The 21,130-nt window shown below is 34.0% G+C and overlaps 1 protein-coding gene across 5 annotated transcripts in view; it reads right to left on the reverse strand.

Annotated features, from left to right (window-relative positions):
- The window catches only part of LOC142330773 (uncharacterized), a 507,371-nt gene that overhangs the window by 58,728 nt on the left and 427,513 nt on the right, over nt 1-21,130 (reverse strand). For all 5 annotated transcript variants that reach the window (XM_075376224.1, XM_075376225.1, XM_075376226.1 and 2 more), the window contains 2 exons: nt 16,797-16,892; nt 1,821-2,038 (listed from right to left, as the gene is read on the reverse strand). In XM_075376224.1, coding sequence (XP_075232339.1) covers nt 1,821-2,038; nt 16,797-16,892 — 314 coding nt within the window. The remainder of the gene's footprint in view (nt 1-1,820; nt 2,039-16,796; nt 16,893-21,130) is intronic.

A 21,130-nucleotide genomic window follows, 5' to 3' on the forward strand; every position in this document is an offset into this window, starting at 1 on the left:
TTCATGATGTGTTTTAGTTAATTTACTGTGTTTTGTTTTAATTTTAGTACTGTCTGTGTTAGTAGTACACATGGTGCGTTTGTGTTGTGTTTTTTGTCAAAATATTTTTGCAGTTATAAACAATGAGTTTAGCTCATTCTTCTGAGTTTTCATTTTCAATATTGAGTAGAATAAAACAATTATTTGATTTAGCAATTAGTAATAACTCAACTTACAATTTTAATAATTCTAGGCCTATACAGCTAATGATAATAAGCATAAAAACATTCTAAATGCAATGAACCAGTTATGTTATCTAATACTGTGCTTAAAAATAATGAAATTTTGTTCAAGAATGATCATAATAATGTAGGTCGAAGGCTTGAAATAACCAGCCAATTTGAGGGTGAAAGTCAAAACAATCAACTAAATTCACAAACTGTTTCTAGCATTGAAAAACATTCTTCTGACTTGAGTTTTCTTGACATTAATATTACAAATAATACAGATGTTGGAGTTGACAATGATCAGTCTGATGTAGATTATTTAATAAATATCAGTGGAAATGATGGAACAGAAATTTCTTCCTGTCGCACATCACAAATATGACAATAATTCACAGTTATCTGCTAAATCAGATAAAGACAATGCTAACATCCAAAAAAAAAAAAAATGGAAAAAATATGATGAAAGTATTTGTGAAAGGAAGAAAATTAAATTAGAGACTAAGAAACTAAATCACAAAATTAAGCCTAACTGTGATGAAAGGGGCAAAAAAAGGTGTGCTTTAAAAATAAATGAGCATAGAATTGCAATTAACGACTAGTTCTGGGATGTTCATGGCTAGAACAAAGAGCATTTATTTTAAATTCTTGTAAATGATTACAAGTAAAGAGAAGAACATCTAAAAGTACAGTTAAGCAAAGAAGTACTTTTATTCATTTTTTATTTCATTCCAATTCTCTTTTCATTCCCATGCTAAGCATATATGTGCAAAATTTATCAGCCAAGCCTCGTATTTCTAGCTATATATACTTAATAATGGATAAAATAAGGGGTTTATTTAGAACAAATTGTGTATGTTTATGTCTGGCAGTTAATGGGTTAATTCCTCTATAAAAAATTGCATATTTCTGTTATACAATTTCTTTTATTCATATTCCATACTCCTTTAATATAAAGTCTTTATTTACAAATACAGAATACAACTGAAAATGTATATATTTAATGCTACCTATACTGTGCAACATCATAAGCATTTTAATTTTTACTGAAAACTGCTAATGGAGTAGGTAGGATATGATTGATAGATAAATCCTCCTCATTTTATTCGATCGGCTATACTCTCACATTAAAAAGCTACTTAGAAAAAGAAATACTCTAAACCAGTAATTCCCTAATTCATTTCAACCCATCAATCAAGAAATTACAAGAATACAGATAGTCAAATAACAAACATAACTAATAACTAGGGTAATATTACAATTTGGTAACATCACTTTACTTGGAATGAATGAACACAATTATTTTAGTCTCTAGTTGAACACAAAACCCGTTTCTGTACAGTTCTTAAAAAAAAATAGTTCAGAAGAAGCTTAATCCCAAACGAAATATTTTAAATAGGTAGATTTTTTTTTAAAAATGAAGATATAATTTATTATATTTTTTTAGTTCAGAGTGTTATCTGCAAGAAATGATAATATGTCATTGGCTCAGATAAGTTTGTAAGATTTTCCATACATTTTTATCAATATATACATCATTAAAACCTAGGTTTTTTATATTCTGAACATAATATAAATTAAATTATGCACACTAACAAAATTAACGCAAATACTTACAGTGTTTGTATTTGATATATGTTGTATAAATACAGATCCTGTAGAGAATTGTGGAGTGTTACTGAGCGCCGATAACTGTTGTATCAATGTCAAACCTGAATTTGATGCAGCAGCAGCCGCTGCGGCAGCTGCTGCTGCAGTTGGAGCTAACATCGGCTGTGATGAATTAACTGGTGAACTCTTCGCTGCTGATCCCAGTTCACAAGGTAGCATTACTCCTATTAAAATAATGTGATTATTTTAAGATATCAAATTGTAAATGCTATGAAAGTAAATTAATTACATGTTTTTAAATTATGAAGACTAATAAATTATGTAAATTATATAATTGATAAAACCTTTCTCCATGTATACAACATCAATTTTTTATGCCTAGCTGAAATTAGAATAATTAACAAAATAATATAAGACCACAGCTTTTAAAACAAATGAGAGTGCAGAAAAAGAAATAATATACTTATAATAAATTACAATAAATAATAATATTTAATAATACTGCTACCAAAGAGAAAAGACTTAAGACTTAACCAACTTATATAAATATTCACAATGTAAATATCCTCTACCACTCCCTTACTGCAATTTTATCTTAGCAACCTAACAAACTAAGACGGTTACCATGAGATTTATGCATAATGCAATCCTAACAATTTCTTTAGCCAATCTTACAGTATAATTATAAAATTATTATTAAAAAAATGTTTGGTAATCTACAAACATTGTTAGGCCACATGGAACCTATTCTTTGGTGAAATTGTTATAAGCTATAAACAAAAATCACTAAAATTTCTGAAATATCATAAATCTATATTACTATCAAGCTAGAACTATGCCAACTTAAATTGTATGATTTTTTTTTATATTCATAAAGTAAGGGCCGTCGGTTTACATTTAAATATTAGCAGGTCTGAACACAGTTTCATGCATTCATGGCCATCTATTGGTTATTTACGAAGCCACTGTAGTTGTTTTGATTCACTAGTCGTTTGCCTGCTGGTGAATGCAGATCACAATGTCCGCAACAACTGTTTCTTCCGCAAGTTGTGATGGGTGCGCTGTGATTTGATTTTTGTGTGCAAAAGGATCTTCAGCTGCTGAAATTCATTGGGGGTTGTGCCTAGAATATGGACCTACAGTACTGATGGAAGGAAAAGTTAGACAATGGTGTCAAGACTTTTAAAATGGCTCCAAAAATGTACATGAAGAAGAGCAGGGTGGCAGGCCCAGTATTACAACAAACTAAACCGTTGAACAAGTGAACCAAAAACTGTGATGTGATCGGCAATTGGTGATTAGTGCTCTGGCTGATAAATTTCCACATGTTGGACGCACCTCTATCTACACGATTGTCACAGAAAAGCTCAGATATAACAAATTGTGTGCTAGGTGGGTACTGAAAATGCTCACCGACGAACACAAAGAGCAAAGATGTGCAGTGGACAAGCATCTTTGTACCGCTACTGACAAGATGGAGATGATTTGTTTTCCCACACTGTTATGGGTGACGAGACGTGGATATCCTACACCAACTCATAATCGAAACTACAGTCAATGCAGTGGCACCATTCAAGTTCCCCAAAATAAATAAAAAAGTTTAACCAATCTCTGTACTCGAGTCGAAAAACGTTGGCTGCCATTTTTTGGGATGAAAAGAATGTCATTATGGTTGATTTCATGAAACATGGATCAACAATTACAGTGAAGTGTACTGCAAAACACCACCAAAGTGAGACATGCAATCCATAATCAATGATGTAGGAAATTGTCGTCCAGCATAACTCTCCTTTACGACAACACACCACTGTCTAACCAAGAAGATTCAAGATTTTCAAGGGAACTTTTTGACCACCCTGAATATAGTCCTGACCTTACACCTAGCGACTACTACCTCTTCTTGCATCTGAAAAAGTGGCTTCGTGAACAACGGTTTGAAAACGACAAGGAACTCAAGACTGCCATTGTCAACTGGTTCAGTTCCCAGGTGGCGAACTTATATGCAGTGGGGTTAAAGAAACTGGTGCAGCATTACAAAAGGTGCTTGGAACTGAATGGCAATTATGTGGAAAACTGAGTAGATATGTAGTAAACTAAAACATAAGTAAAAACCTTTCCTCATGAGTTGATTTTTCAAAATGACCAAGCGGCCCTTACTTTATGAATATAACTCTTATTTACTTACATTGCATTAAAATTAATATTTCTCACGACTTACCTGTAACCCCCAAATTATTTTTTTAGATAATGGAAAATGTGGTTTATGTACAATAAAATATCTTTTTAAATATCATTTTTTAACATAGAAAATTTTTGTAATTTTTAATTGACATAAATTAATTACAAGAAAATAACTACAGGTTTCAGAAAATATTTCTTTAAATTTTCAAGTTATCCAGCTGTTATAATTACCTAATGAAACCCTAAACTTGATACTGAAAATATAAGACAATATACTTCTCTTGATAAAAATATTTTACAACTTAATAACTATATAGATACATCAGTTGCTACAATAAATCAATAAATCACTGAAGTTAAACAATGTTTATTATCATTTATTACACACAAATTACTTGTCTTAAAATAAAAAATTCTCAAAATATACATTATACATCTTTCTTACAGAGCCCGTTGTTCAATATTATCAATAAACAAAAACAAGCTGTTCTTAAAGTTAGAGCATGGAATGTTAAATGCATAAGAAGTGAACGCTACATCATAATTTAAAAAAAGAAATGGACAGAGATGGAATTAAATAAAGTGAAAAATCCACAATTTTTTGGTCAAGAAAGATTCAGTATTTTTATCAGGATAGATTCAAAACCAAGGCCTAAAAAAATAACAAAGAAGGAGTTGCCAGAGGTAGAAAGCATATATGAAATTAATCCAGTGTTTCTGAACCTATGGGGCGCACCCCCCTACGAGGGCTTGGTAACACTAAATGGGAGCATGAGCTGTTGAAAAAGAAAATATGATTAAAAAATTTATTAATTTACTGAAAAGAAAGCAAAACAAAATACACTCTGATGTAATAAATAATAAAATACACATTTACATTGATATAATACACTTATTTATAAGATTATATCAGTACTTTACAATGTTTAATAATTAACTTATCAATATTAAATTAAAAACAAGTTTAATAATTATTAGTAACTCCCTAAAACCTGTCTTGCAAAGTTTTTGAAGGAAGGTTTAATATTACAAATAGACATTATTTTTCTCTATTTAATATTTCAAATAGAGTTCTTTTTCTGTATTTAGCCAAGATCTATATTTTGTCTTCAAAGCAGCCACAACAGAAAATCCGGTTTCACAAAAGTAGGATGTTGAAAATGATAATAATATACGAAATGCTCTTGTTTTCATCCAGAAAACTCATCCACATCTGCCCAAAATTCAAAGAGTGATTTATTACTCTTATCAAAATACAATAAAATGTTCTTTTGATTTTGCCACTTGCTGCAAAGTCTATGAAGCTTTGTTCTTCGGCAGTTGCAAGTGCTTTGGGAGTATTTTGAAACGGATCCCCTAACCCAGTTGTAATTTGCTACAAAGTTGTCATCGATATGAAAATACATTTTAAAATTCTTTGCTGACATGGGAAAAAATGTTCAATGGTTACAAAAACAATTTTTACATGTTCTTCAGCCTTATAGGTTTTAACACATTCATCCACATTTGAAATATTTCTACGTTTTTTTGCTTTAAATTTCTGCACCAGCACCAATTTCCTACAAAAAGAAATATATATATCACTCATATCCAACATATGTGTATTTTTTCCTTGGAGTTGAAGATTTAATTTCTTGAATATGTCGACAAAGTAGCTCAATTCCATCACAAATAAACTATTTTGAAACTTCTTGGCTTCTGGTCAGTTTTCCTCTTGTAGAAAAATGGTGACTTCATCTCTTAATTCATAAACACTTTGCAAAAATTTCAATGAGAACAATCTTGCCTCGCAATAAAATAGTATTGGTGAATGTACTGCAACCATGTCTTTACAAAGTGCAGAAAAGATTCTTGATTTTAGGGGTCTCATTTTTATATAATTTACTATGGTTACAACTGTTGTTAGCACATATTCAGACCAAGACTCATTTCTTTGGAAGCCAGAGTTTCTCTGTGTATCATGCAATGTGTCCAGACACACTGTGGAGATTTTTGTTTCACAAGTGCTAGTATACTTTCAAATCTTCCAGACATTGATTGAGTACAATTAGCGCATTTTCCGATGCAATTTTTCCACTCTATGTTTGCTTCATTTATAAAATCACTTAAAATAGCAAATAATGTGAGTGCTGTTGATTTGAGTTCTATTGGCTTGCAGAAAAGTAGTTCTTCAACTGCTGACATACCATCACAAAATTGAACATAGGTAATGAAATGAGCATCTATGTTTATTGCTATCTGTTGCCTCATCAAGCTGAACTGAAAATAATTTGATTCAACAAGCAACAATATCATTTGATAGAGGTATGGACTACAATAGTTTGTCAAAATTATCTCCAAATATAGTTTCTACAATCCCAACTGCAGCTGGAAAAATAAGCTTTTCACCAATGCTGTGAGGCTTTTTACAACTGGCTATTTCATATGAAACTTTGTAAAAGGCAAGTAAAGCTTTTTCTTTCACAAGGTTTTTTTTTAAAAATGATGTTTGCTTTTCATATGATTTTAATTATAATTCTATGAATTCTCGGGGTTTGTTAAAGTACTCACTGTCAAGCATTTCCAAATGTCGTTTATGTTTATTAGGTTTCATGCTGTCAGCTGCCAAAATTTTTGAGCAAATGACACATAAGGGCCTTTCTTCTTCATTTACTTCAGTACTTTTAAACCCAAAATTTAAGTATTCTTGAGAATATGTTCTTTTTTTTTTTTTTTAACTGAATTTTTACGGGCATCGACTGCTAAGGTCATTAGCCCTCGTCACATTCTTTAAAAGAAATTATTATCTCCAACAGGATCGTCATATGTAAGGGTGTAAAGGGCCCTTACATTTTATTTAAAAACACAAACTTCACAATAAACATTAAAACATGAAAGACAAGGACAATCACAAACACTTACGGGGTGTAAAGGGCCCCAATATTAAAATTTGAGATAGGTTCTCAAAAGACCATGAACTTAAAATTAAAATTAAACTAATCAATACCATATCTTTCTTTCTTCTACGAAGTCTCATTTATAGTTTGCTTAAGCACCCTCGGGGCAACCAGAACCGCCGTTGAGCAGTATATCAGTCGTGCCAGGGTGCCGTGGCAGTTGAATCCTTCTTATATCAGGCCATAGGCATGCACGGCGTACACCCATAGCCTCGCGCCCTCAGTCCACCCTTGAGGGTCCCCCATGCCATCATCGGACACACGCCGACTCACTGCTCTTGAATGCAGGTGAGCCAAAATGGCCTAGGCAAGAGGGCTACCTCCCGTCACTATACGTGCCACGCTTCGGGAGTCTTATATATACATATAAGACTCCCTTATATGTATATATAAAACTACCGCTTAGAGTATCTTTTACCACAGCTTTAAACTTCCATTTTATAGACTTTTAAGAAGACCACTGGCGTGTAAAAATGCAACTATATTTTCTTCATTTCCATTATCCAGATCAGCACTAATATTATTTGTAAGACGGAACCTCTTTCTGAGGTCCTCATATATGGTACACTCTTCTATTAGATGCTTGATTGTCAGTGTTTTATTACAAACACCGCACATTGGTCTCACTTCGCTGGTTAACAAATATAAATTTGTTAATCGCGTGTGACCGATTCTAAGTCTGGTCACCGCTACTTGTTCACGGCGAGTCAACTTAAAGTCGCTTTTCCATTTATAAGGAAAAGTTTTAACCGAGTTTAATTTTGTATTTAAACTCCTCCATTCAGCGTTCCACTTGTTTCTTACTATGTTGGTTAGACGGTTTTTAACATCTGCCACTCTTACAGGAAATGCATCCAAATCATCGCAGACTGTTGCCTTTCTGGCAGCTTCGTCTGCGATTTCATTTCCTGTAATACCAGCATGCCCCGGAGCCCATACAAAAAAGCATCGCTGTCCTCGTTGTTTTAGTACGTATAAAATGGACAGGATGTTTGCAATAAGGACATCCTTAATGTTCTTGTTCCGAATTGCAACGAGTGCACTTAATGAATCGGAACATATTAGCACTCTCTCTTCGCAATAGTGTTCAGTGTAGCGAAGAGCTTGCTGAATTGCAGTGAGTTCTGCCGTGTAGACACTGGCCACATCTGGCAGTCTCCAAAAGTGGGCTTCTTCATTTACATATATCGAGCATCCAACACCATGTTCGGTTTTAGAACCGTCAGTATAAATTCTAATATGTTCTTCGTAGTTACTGACGGTTGCCAAAAATTCCTGCTGGATGATCACTGCTGGTTTCTTTTTTATTTCTCCTTGAGAGAGATCCAAACTTGTATTTACCACTGGCAAGAGCCATGGCGGTATTTCTCTAGTAGAAATTGCTAGAGTCTCTGGTATAGCAATTTCATATTTTCTTCTTAATTCGTGGTACCTAATTCCGGCTGGTCTGGAATAGGTAGCACGACGTTCGTATAATGCAGCCATGGGATGAGTCGTAAACAATTTATTATTTATATGAGCAGGGAAAGCCCATATATTTGCTGCATATCTTAACAAGAGGATCTCTCTTCTATATGTAGTGGCATTATTCCGGCTTCAGACATCAGACTAGCCGCCGGATTTGTGCGGAAAGCACCTGTTGCATATCTTATTCCGCTATTATGAACTACGTCTAACTTTCTTAAGTGCGACTTTCTAGCGGATGAATATACGATACATCCGTAGTCTAGTTTAGATTGAACCAATGCTTTATACAGTCTCAATAATGTCTCTTTTTCTGAGCCCCAATTTAAGTTCGATAAACATTTTATAATGTTTAGGGCTCTTTTGCATCTATCACTCAAGTCCTGTATATGTAATCCCCATGTAAGGGATTTATCCAATACTAGTCCTAAATACTTTACGCTGTCTCTATATTGTATTGGATTATCATCAATTGTCAACGCCGGACTTTGATGAGGAATTCTCTTCCTACAAAAGTGTACACAGCACGTTTTTTCTGGTGAGAATTGGAATCCGTTATTCCTTGCAACTTCATTTAGAGCATTGATCGCTCGTTGCAATTTGTACCTCACCATAGCAGTCTTGTTGCTGGCATATACGATTGCCAGATCATCAACATAGACGCTTTTGCTGATTTCTACTGGAATGGCTAATATCAATTTATTAATGGCAATGGTAAACAAGGTACCGCTCAACGGCGAACCTTGCGGTATGCCATTTTCCAATATTCTTTCACATGAATATTCATTTTTGACGCGTACTTGGAAGGTACGGTCATTCATGTAGTTGCTGAACAGTATAGGCAGATTGCCACGAATGCCCCATTCATGTAACTGGAGCATTATACCATGACGCCAGGTCATATCGAAAGCCTTCTGAAGATCAAAGAAGACTCCGACACAATGTTTCCTTGTAATAAAGCTGTTATATATAATGTCCTCTAAGCTGATCATTTGATCAGTGGTAGAATGGTATTGTCGAAAACCTGCTTGATACGGTGATATCAGGTTTTCTTTTTCCAAAACCCAGACGAGTCGATTATTAATCATTTTTTCCAATATTTTCCCCATAGCACACGTCAAAGAAATAGGACGGTAGCTATTGGGGTCTGTTAAATTTTTATTTTTCTTTGGTACTGGAACAACATGAGCTTTTTTCCACTGCTGCGGGTACGTTCCATCCCGCCATATTTTATTATAAAGTTCTAATAATCTACACTTTGCAGTGGTATTCAGCTGCCTGATCATATTATAGTGGATTTCATCCGGACCAGCAGCTGTGTTACCTGCTTTTTCCAACGCTTTCGCGAATTCTTCCATTTTAAATGGTACATTATATGAGTAATTATACTCAGTTCTAAAATTTAGTAGACCTTCGAGTTCTTCTTTTTTGGTTTGAAAACCTTCCTCGTAGTTGGCCGTTTTGCTGGCCTTTTCGAAATGATTGGATAACAGCTCTGCAATTTCATATGGAGTATCTTTTATTTCATCTTCATCTTGAAGGCTAGTTATGGGAGCAAAATCATTACGCCCACAAATCGCCTTCACTTTCCTCCAAACATCTGATGCAGTTGTAGTTTTGTCGATGGATGACACGTATTACTGCCAGGATCGTTTTTTCGAATCTATCATAAGACGTTTTGCATACGCCCTGTATTTCTTAAAGGCAACAAGATTTTCTATACTAGGACGCTTCTTAAAGGCGTTATACGCCCTTTTCTTTCTTTTTATAGCTTCACTTATTTCATCGTTCCACCATGGAATGGGTTTCTTTGTAAGTTTCCCAGATGTTTTGGGAATATATCTCGATGCCGACTCAATTATTGCATTTGTTATGGCGTCGACATCGTCTCCGATAACTCCAGTTGTTTCCGGGAGTATCGTTCTAGCTGTGAAGCTCGTCCAGTCTGCCTTTTCAAATAACCATCTTTTAGGGATGGGATATATTGTTCTTGTAACATCAGTTACAATTTGCACCGGGAAATGATCGCTCCCATGCAGATCATCTATGACATGGAAGCTGTACCTTGGTGCTATCGATCCGCTTATAAGTGCAAGATCTATACAGGACGTCGATCCATCTCTGGCATTGAAAAAGGTTCCTGATCCGTCGTTTAAAATAATAAGTTCTGAATTAATCAGGAACCCTTCCAGTTCTCTTCCACGGGGATCTACTCGATCTGATCCCCAAAGAGAATTATGAGCATTAAAGTCACCCACCAGTAAAATAGGTGGGGGAAGCTCGGAAATTAGTCTTGCTATGTCATCCTTATTCCAATCAAAATACGGCAAGTATATGCTGCAGACAGTGACCTGGAGCGGACGCTTCATTCTAACGGCGACCGCTTGTAGGTTTGTGTTTAGAACAACCGCTTCGGTGGTAGCTCTAGTCGATGTTAATATAGCTACTCCACCTCTAACTCTTATATTTGGCGGTTGATCTCGCCGAAATATATTGAATCCTTTTAATTTAAAATTTTCATTTCGGCGGAAATGTGTTTCTTCCAGACATATACAGATCGGGTCTACATCATGTACCAAGCGTTGGAGCTCATGGATGTTTGAAAAACATCCATTGATGTTCCACTGTACTATCGACTCGCTAATTTTTAATTAAATTATTGTCTGGGTTTTCCTTTCGGCCATCCTTTTTTTCGCTTCTTCTCCATGTTGCGAACAGCAGCATGTTCGCGGAGAAAGAAGGTCGTCGCCTGTAAGGCTTCCGGTCTCCGTGTCGGAGACCACCGAAGCCGCCGACGACGATGGACATGGATCGGCGCCGGTTTCAGGCGCCGATTGAGAGGCGGCAACCTGGCCACTCCCCGACACGGGGATAGCACCGGCAACCGCCTGAGGGAGGGGGGACACTCGCCCCCCCTGTGTGATTTTTTGTGGCCTCTGAGGCTTAGAGGCCACTTCAGTTGCAGGAGGCTTTGGAGCCTCCATAACAGTCTCTGTAGGTATTGTTGTTTTCTTTACATCAAGAATCTCACTAAGACGGACTTGGTATTCTGCTTTGGGGTCCGTTTTCCTCAGCGCGAGAGCAGCTTTCGCTGTTTTATCTTCGGGAGGAGGCTGTACTAATATCTTTGGCTTTATTGTATCTTTAATATTGAAAGATTTCATTTTATTGTCGATAATTCTTTCAATCATGTTAGCCAAGTTCGGAGCAAGTTTACTGATGAGCTGAGTTTCATATACAGCAATTGGAGCAGGAGCAGGAACAGTAGCCGCAGCCTGAGCATAAGATGTTGTTGCTCTGGGTTTGCGGGCGTTAACAATCTTTTTAGCTTCGATGTAGCTGACTTTCTGCAGAGTTTTAACTTCCTGCACAGCTACTTCTTCTTTGTAGACAGGACAATTCCTGTATCTACATGAATGCTGTCCCTTGCAATTGATGCATGTAGGGGGCTCTTTACACGGCTCTCCCTCATGCACCTCTTCGCCGCACACGCATATTTGCGTTCTCTCACATTTGATGGCGGTGTGGCCAAAACGTTGGCACTTGAAGCATCGCATTGGTTGCGGGATAAATGCCCGCACATCCAATCGATGTATCCCCGCTCTAATCTTCTCCGGCAAGGTAGGCCGGTTAAATGTGAGAACATGAGAGGCTGAAGGTAGGACCTCGCCATTCCTCCTCATGTTCAATCGGCGACACTCTATGACTCCCTGTGTTGACAACTCCTCAAATTTCTTGCTCCGTACAATTTAAAAGATCCCGACAGACGACCACACCTCTTGAGGTGTTGAGCGTACCGTGGGGATCAACATGCACAGCCAGTTCTCCAATCTTTTTAAGCCCTAGAATCTTTTGAGACTGGACATCATTTACAGTCTCAACATGAAGTCCTATGAAGGTCTTCCTTATTTCTTTTACAGGGCCACCAGCGCATTTGGTTATTTCCCGAGCGATGAGAAAAGGACTCACCTTCGAAAAATTTCCATCCTCCTTGGTAACAACCAAATATTTAGGTTTCGGTGTATTATTGTTCTTGAAAAAAGCTTTTTGTAAGCTTTTTCTAGCCTCAATCTCTATCTTTTTAGTTTCGGCACTTTTCCTCCGTTTTGCCTCAGGCGAAACGGCTGGTTCTAAACGAGGGTGTTTACGTCTGCCACGTTTAATTGCTCAACTTGCATGAACAATAAATCCCTTCTGTAGTAAGGCTAGCCGCCGGAGTACACCCCCACTCCAGGGCTACCAACCCTGGAGGTCCGTTCCGGTACTCCGGTGGAACCGGCATATGTCCTGGCAGAGAGCGGATGCGCAGTCTCTGCACTGTCTCCAGGCCCTTACACACCGAGGCTTTCAGGGCTCCCATGCTCCGAACAACATGGGCACCTTAACTACATGCTTGCCATCGCGAGGGGCATGTGGACAACAAAAGGTCTCCGTTACACCTGCAAATAACTTCGACCATAGCCGCCACATCGCCAGCTCTAAGTTTGGTATATGTCCACTTCCTAATCCATAAATTGTTCATATCCTGCAGGTGGCCAAAAAATCCAATCCATGAGGGGACCTGAAGGTGGAAACAGGTCAAAAGAAAGCATATCCGAGGAATTTACTCGGAGCCCCGTTAGCCAGCTATATGTATTGTACATAAGTACGGCTGTTACCGCCCTGGACGTGGAACGTAGATGTTGTGTTCCGGACGTGGGGATTACCTACCTCAGGGCAATATGTTCTTGATTTTATTTTCAGAATCACACTCGTCTTAGCACTTGTAAATGTTTCACTACCTAATGCTCACTTACACCCATTTAAAAATTTATCCACGATTGTTTAAATCAAGTGCCATGAATATTTAATACCAAGAATTGCAATAAACATAAATTACAACATACACATTCACAATAGATTTGATAGCGATAGAACGATCGACTTGACTGGGACTGGCTGGAATTAAACGAGGTGCAGCATTTATACAGACATTCCAAAATGTTCCAGACAAATCTGAACTTCCCGTGAAGCTGCAAGAATGTCCACTACGGTTGATGTAAGACAGAGAGCAATAGAGTCATAGATTCTGGTTTTGTCAATGCAGTGAATCAGTGTCACCAAATATCAATAAATTTACTTATTCTTGGTAATTTGTAAGGTTTGTAATTGAAGTAATACTGTACCTTTAGTGTCAAAATGCATTATTATTGTATACACTGTTATTGTATGGGAGGGGGCACAATGAAAATTATGGTTGAAAATTGAATCGCAAACACTGTAAGGTTGAGAAATGCTGATTTAATCTAATCACATATGTAAAAGGAGATCAAAATTTTATAGTAATGGGGGACTAAAATCCCATAATACCAAAAAATACGGAAAAAAGGAACAATGATTCAGGAAAATATATCTGTATATTCTATGAGGGACTGATTATGTTTAGTAAGAGTTTGAACTCCAAGATTGTCTTCCACCTTGGCCATTTCTTTTACAAATATTATATAAAATTAGTTAATTAAAAAACTATTATAAAAACGGAAAATGCAAGAATACTAAATTTGTAAATTATAAAAATTAACTGATAAAGATCAGATCAAATTCTGATCCAAAATAAATAATAAGAGCTATCATATGAATTCTTAATTTTTTACATAATAATGTGCTGCAGTATGAAAATGATTAAATAACTATATTATATGAGAACCAGTTCATTAAACATGTCTTCAAAAGAAATTGTGTAAAAAAAATACACAATTTACCTTTTCTAAGGTACTTCTTTAGAAATTCCAAGTTCTAAACAACCATTATGTATTAAAAAAATGTTCTTTACCATCATTCAAAATCTCAGTTATTTGTTGTTAAACAAATAATAATTAACTTTGATTAAATAGAATTTTTAACAAGAAATGACAGATGATAATTACTCCAACAAATAGGAATGTAAAAATTTATTTACCAAAGAACAAGCTTTGAAAAGAAAAACAGTTCACCAAAAATAAGTTTTACAAGAAATTTATTCACCATATTGAAAAGTTAAAGCCCTCAATTAAATATTATGAATATTAAAGTACGTAATAATAAAGCTATAAAATAATACATTAGAAAAGCATAACTATGAAAATTTACTGGTTATATAAACAATATGTAAATAGATAAATAAAAAAAGTATTCCACAATGAGCATAATTTTACATTTGAAATAAACTAATTAGCATAAATAAATATTATTTGTAAACATAAACATGTGCAATTCAATTCAATACTTTGATCAATATTCAAAAAGAGTGATTAAAAACTTTAATTGTTATTTAAGACAAATAAAATCAAATACATTTAAATTGCATAGTTAAAATTATACCATAATGATATCCTACCTCCCACCACAAATAACAAAAATGATTTTTAATTATTTAATAAAATAAATATCATAAAATTAAAAATGCTACCTGAATTACATTCGCTACAAGTAATTTAAAAATAAGAAATCTAAAAACTTCATGTTATCTAGTATACTGTTATACTATATTATACACCAATACTCCTAAAGACCAATAAAATCTGAACCACTCTTTATACTTTTGCCGTACTAAATAGTTCATAAAAAAAAATAAGCACAGTCCTGTTTAAAATAATTTTCTATGTTACTACCCAAATGCTTCTATCTTTTTCTTTATATAAAAAATGTATTGTTGCAATAACTGTTGCACACAAGCACATTTATTTGTATACAAAGACGTATTAAAAAATAATTAAAATCCATTTGATAAAAAATATTGTTAAACACGTTAAGTCAATTTTTGCAGCACTGCCAAATGCTAAGTAACCTCTATATCATGTTTTGACTTTTTATGAACAAATCAATGTAAAAAATGATAGATATTATTAAGAATTAATGATTTCACTAATTAAATTTAATAAATCCAACTTTTACTGATGTCTCATATGTTCTTAGTCCCATGTAGCACTGAAAATCAGAATTTAAATACACACTAATTGAGATGTACTAAAAAATTAAAAGAATTTTGTTTATCAAAGAGAAATACGTCTTCCTTACTGAAATTGTCTCCCTTCAAAGTGGTCCCTCAGAAATATGACACAATTATGTTTAAGTTTCTTCAAATCCTCAAAACATTTATAGAAGGCAATTTTTTTTATTTAGCTTTAAGTTCACAAAGAAATTATTTTTCATCTATCCCTACAAATCATTATTCTATTAATGTTCTCTTAATCAATGGAAAGAGAGAAATGAGAGAGAGGGTGCCTTGTCTAGGGAATAAGAAAGCTGCAGCATCAGTAAAATGTTTGTTTTTTTTTCTAAATAATCATGAATTTAATGCAGGAGCATTAGAGTGTTGCTAAATCCAAGAACTGTTTGCCCACCTTTGTTAGTTTTCTTCAGACTGCCTCAAATATATAGCATAAATTAAACTATTTGCTGACTATACAACCTTGTGGTAAGAATTCATAATGGACGACACCATTGTAACAAAAAAAAAAATGTAAGTAAAATCTTAACATTCAATTAAACTCTGCGTGCTTTTTCGGTCTTGATTTTTTAGGAAGCTTCCATCGGGATGACTGGACCTTAGTGACAATATCATTAATCACATTTCATCACCTATTCTAATACATCATCCATCATAACAGTTAATTAATGACATCAGTCTGATTCATTAGCAATGTCGGCTAACTACTGTTTTGCGATGTTTTTGCAATGTTTCTTTCAAAACAATAGTTTTGGAACAAATTTTGCTGCTTTTCATGTTTCATACTAAAACTTGTTTCAAATAATCCATAAGAGATTCCCAACTCTTCAACTACTTCTTTTAATAATGATTTGACAATTACTGATCACTATTTTTTCATTAATCGTTGATGTGTTAGGATGTTGACCACCTTTTTGTTATCCTCAATGTCTTCATGACCTTCTTCAATTGTTTGTGCCACTCATAAACCCTTGGCATCACCATAGCAGCAAAAAGCTTTCTCTTACACCTTCACCACTTCGCTGCATGTTATTCCATTTTAACACAAAATTTAATACAAACTCTTTGTTAAGACATTTTCAAACAAAATAAATCGCCACTTGAAAAAAACACACCCTAATTAATTGACTGTCAAATTTGAACTATCCATCTTATATGGCTGAAAATATTGTTGTACAGTGCAGCCATCGCATAGAGAAAAAGAAGAACTCGGTCGAAGGCAGCAAACAAAATTAAAATACTCTGATTATTTTTTGGTCTCCCATTGTACAGTTTTTATAATTACAAAAATGATTCAAATGGAACCTAATTTTTAAAATTAACGCAAATATGATTTCAATAAACAAAAGAAAAAGAAATGATTACTTTTAATATAACTATTTTAAAAATAATATTTTATTCAACATAGACAAATATGAAACCCAATATACTAACCAACATTTGTAGCAGGCAGAAGTAGAAAATGTCCTGTAACTGGGTCACGAGCAAGCTGAAAACCAACTGGGATTGTATGTGGTTGAGGATCACCAACTATGAATAAAAATAATACTTTTTAATTATTGATATTACAGTAGTAGAATGTTAATTTACAGAGTGTGCATATATATATATATATATATGCACATAGTAAATTCTTGTTTAATGACATAACTATTCCAGAACATAACAAACTGTTCCAGAACAGTAATAAAACTAAAATATTAACCAAATTTAGTATAATTCTATTACAATCGCATTATTATCCAAATTTTTTAACAATTTTAGTCATTTCTTTGCTGTTTCAGCAAATTAGTTAATTTTATAAAAAATTAGGATTCTACATTCAAGAAAAGTCTATTACATTTCAATGTAAAGCATCTTTTTTCAGTATTTCCTGTAGCGACTAAATCTGTAGAAACTATAATGAAAAAAGCAACATTCTATTTTTCTGTGCATGGCATGACTAAGATTAGATGAATGTTGATGAAATTTTGTTTCTGCTTTGATAATTGTTTAGGTTGATATTCAATAATCAATGGTTAAATACTAAATTAATTAATTACTGAAAATTGACAACCAAGAATGTATACGATCATAATTTTTTTTCTTTTTTAAATAAAAGAATATTTTGTTTTTTTTTGGACTAAGTAAACAAATAGAAGGGTTTAATGTGAAAACTTATGACAAAGTAAAAATGTGGTAAGTATATAGATATACGAGATGTGATAAAAAAATACGGTGAATGAATTTTTATAGCGGCAACTGCCGACGCTACATCCATATGCTGTAATTTGTCCAATAGCGTGATCAACTGAGACAGGCAGGGACAAGTTGTAACCTGTTCAAGCTTGCCAGTCAGCTGCCAGAGCCGCTAGAGTGAGGTTGTGTTTATCGTGTCTGTCGCGCAAGGAAAATCATGTGTCAATTTGCACAGAGTTGAAGGGTCGTCTTCATGCAGATCCAGACTTCATGGCCAAAATTATAACTGGAGATGATAGTTGGGTCTATGGCTATGACCCTAAGATCAAAATGCAGAGTTCCCAATGGAAAACCAGTTCATCTCCTCGCCCTAAAAAGGCACGTCAGTCAAAATCCAACATCAAGGTCAATCTCGTTTTTTTTCATTAATGAGGGCATAGTGCAATCAGAGTTCGTTCCAAGGAGAACAACTGTAAACTGAATTTTATAAGGGTGTACTGCAACGTTTGCGAAACGACATATAAAGAAAGCGACCAGAAAAATGGACCAATGGCTTCCTTCTTCACCACGACAATGCGCCGTGTCACACCTCGCTTCTCATTCGCGAGTTTTTGGCCGAAAAAAGTGTTCCTGTCTGTCCACAACCGCCATACTCACCGGATTTAGCACCATGCGACTTTTGGCTCTTCCCAAAATTAAAACTGTGCTTAAAGGAAAACGTTTTGACACCATTGCTGACATTGAGAGGGCCACAACCGAGCAGCTGAAAGCCCTTCCGAAAGACGCCTTCCAGAAATGCCTCCAGTCATGGAGTCAACATTGGGATAAGTGCATTGCTAGCCAAGAACAGTAATTTGAAGAAGATTAAATCGAATTCTATGTAACCTTATTACTTTTTTTAATAAAAAATTATTCAACATATTTTTTTATCACACCTCGTACATCCAAGCTATGAGCTCTGTTCGGAAAATAACCAAACATTTTTATTTAGGCACCAATAGATAAATATTTAGTGACAAATGGTTCCGCATTACAAATGGTAGTGTTGCAATATCTCCTATGTAACCACATGTTATTGAACTGTTGATATCTCATTTAGTTTTCATATTACTGTTATTTAGTGCAGCATGCTTTAAGTGTTAGTAGCAATTTTTTTAAGGTGCGATTTTTTTGTGATTGAACTTTTGTCTCAATGTCATAGCTGTAAACCCAGCTTTCATCTCCTGTTATGATCCTTTGCATAAATGTTTCATTGTCATCGGCTTGTTTAAGAAGTTGCTGACAAACATCCACTCTATGTTCTTCTGCTGTTCGGTCATCAAACGAGAAAGAAACTTTGCTCCAACTCAATGCATGTTCAATTTTTTCAGTCAAAATGTCACGGCATGATCCAATCAAGATGCTACCCCCCTCTTCTGCAAGTCTCTGACAGTCAATCGGTGATTTGCACGTACCAGAGCATTGATTTTCTGAACATGGGTTACGTTCAGAAAGTGAAAGTTGAAGACTGTCTGGATTGAGGGTCATCTTCAATTGACTAACGACCACTTTTAAATCAAGAAAACCATTTCTAACATTGCATATGACCAGAGCATTGTCTCCATAAGCTTGTTTCAAAAGTTTAAACATTTCTGTCGAAGTTTTTCCCAGTCTCACGCAAAATTTTACATCGTATTGTTGTTCCCGGAAATGGCACAATATAGAAATCGCTACAAAACTTAAACATGTTGCATTCAAATATCAATAAAATGAAAACTAAACGAGATACCAACATGTAACATGCGATTACAAAGGAGGTTGTCCAGAATACAATGCTGCCAACCACACATCACTAAATATCTCTGTTGGTGCAAATTAAAAATATTTGGTTATTTTCTGAACAGACGTCGTAGCAACTGCAAGCAATTTTACACTAGCAAATTGAAAATTGTAAAACATCACTGGTTTACTAGTCCACAAGTATGTTAAACAGAGCAGAATTGAAAAAATATTGTAAGATTAAAATGAACAGATATGAACATTGCTTTAAGCTCTTTATCTTCATGAACTTAAATTTATTTTTCACATTACATAAATATAATATTTACACAAAAGAAAACTAATAAAAATGAAAAAATAAATCTATTTAGCTGTTTTCTCAAAGTAGCTATGCAAGATTATTTTTCTTGCTAGTTTTCTTAGTACAGTTCACAGTTGCATCTTAAGCCCTTTCTGACCACCCATTCTTTGTTTTAGATTTCTGTTCTCAGGGAATTATTCTGCTAAAATATGCAATACGTCTTCAATGAAGCAAAAAACTGTGGATACGCATTTTTTCTATTAATTTATTTTTGGCTTCAGTTTATCTTTTTTGGGATTTTGCACACCAGATCTTACAAATCCTCATTTTAAAATATTAATTTAAAAAATCTGAAAAAACACCTTGAATTTTCTTTATTCATCCAATGTATGTAATATTATGCTAAAATAATTTTCATTAAAATCTTCTGAATTATTTTGTAATTATCTTTTTCATTTATCTTCATGCACTTACCTTAATGTTACTTCATGAGTCAATATTTTAAAACAATTAGAATGGACTCAAATCATATATTCTTTTTATTTTATAATTAATTGTGTTGCTCAAGTGTTAATCATAAAACCTTGCTCTTTATCGAGGTTTTAACAGTTTCCCTTCATCTATTCAGGCAAATGTAGGACAGTTCCTTTTTTTATCTGCTGAGCAGCATATCTACCCATTTTTGATATGATACGCTTATTGTAGCATATCTACCCATTCTTTAGGATTTACCAATCAGAATAAAATAAAAGATTTATTACTTCTTTGAAGCATGAAGGCAGAGATTTTTTTAAAGTTAAATCTGCCAGATGAGCTCAGTTTAATCTCCTAATATTAAACTGAGGAGCAATATTACAGTAGGAGCAATATCTTTTAGTAAGCTCAGATATTTTCGTCTTAAAAATGTTGTAGAAAAATACAAAATTTTAATCAGAGTTTGCTTAACACTGCTGTATAAATGTCATTACTAAACAACTGACTTAATTATTATATTGTTTGATAGACAAATATATACACATGCATAAACTGGAAAAACTAATTATGAAAAATTAGAAATTACCTCTGTTTACAATAATAAAATATAAATATATTTAATTTTTAAATTTTAAAAAATGCATACAATAAAATTATTGATAGGATCTGTGACTTTAAATCTACAACAGATTAACTTTGAATATAATATTTATATTGGATAAAGCAAAAATATAATTATGAAAAATTAGAAATTACCTCTGTTTACAATAATAAAATATAAATATATTTAATTTTTAAATTTTAAAAATATGCATACAATAAAATTATTGATAGGATCTGTGACTTTAAATCTACAACAGATTAACTTTGAATATAATATTTATATTGGATAAAGCAAAAATATAATTAATTTTATTGACATTAACATAAATACAGGATTAATAAGCTTATTTGGGAATTTTATAGAAAATCTATACTACAAGAAACATATCAACTTCAACAAAAAATTGCAACCTACAACAGAACATTGAAATATATAGGTGGTAATACCAAACTA

This window comes from Lycorma delicatula, chromosome 9, assembly GCF_047948215.1.
Source record: "Lycorma delicatula isolate Av1 chromosome 9, ASM4794821v1, whole genome shotgun sequence".
NCBI lineage: Eukaryota > Metazoa > Arthropoda > Insecta > Hemiptera > Fulgoridae > Lycorma > Lycorma delicatula.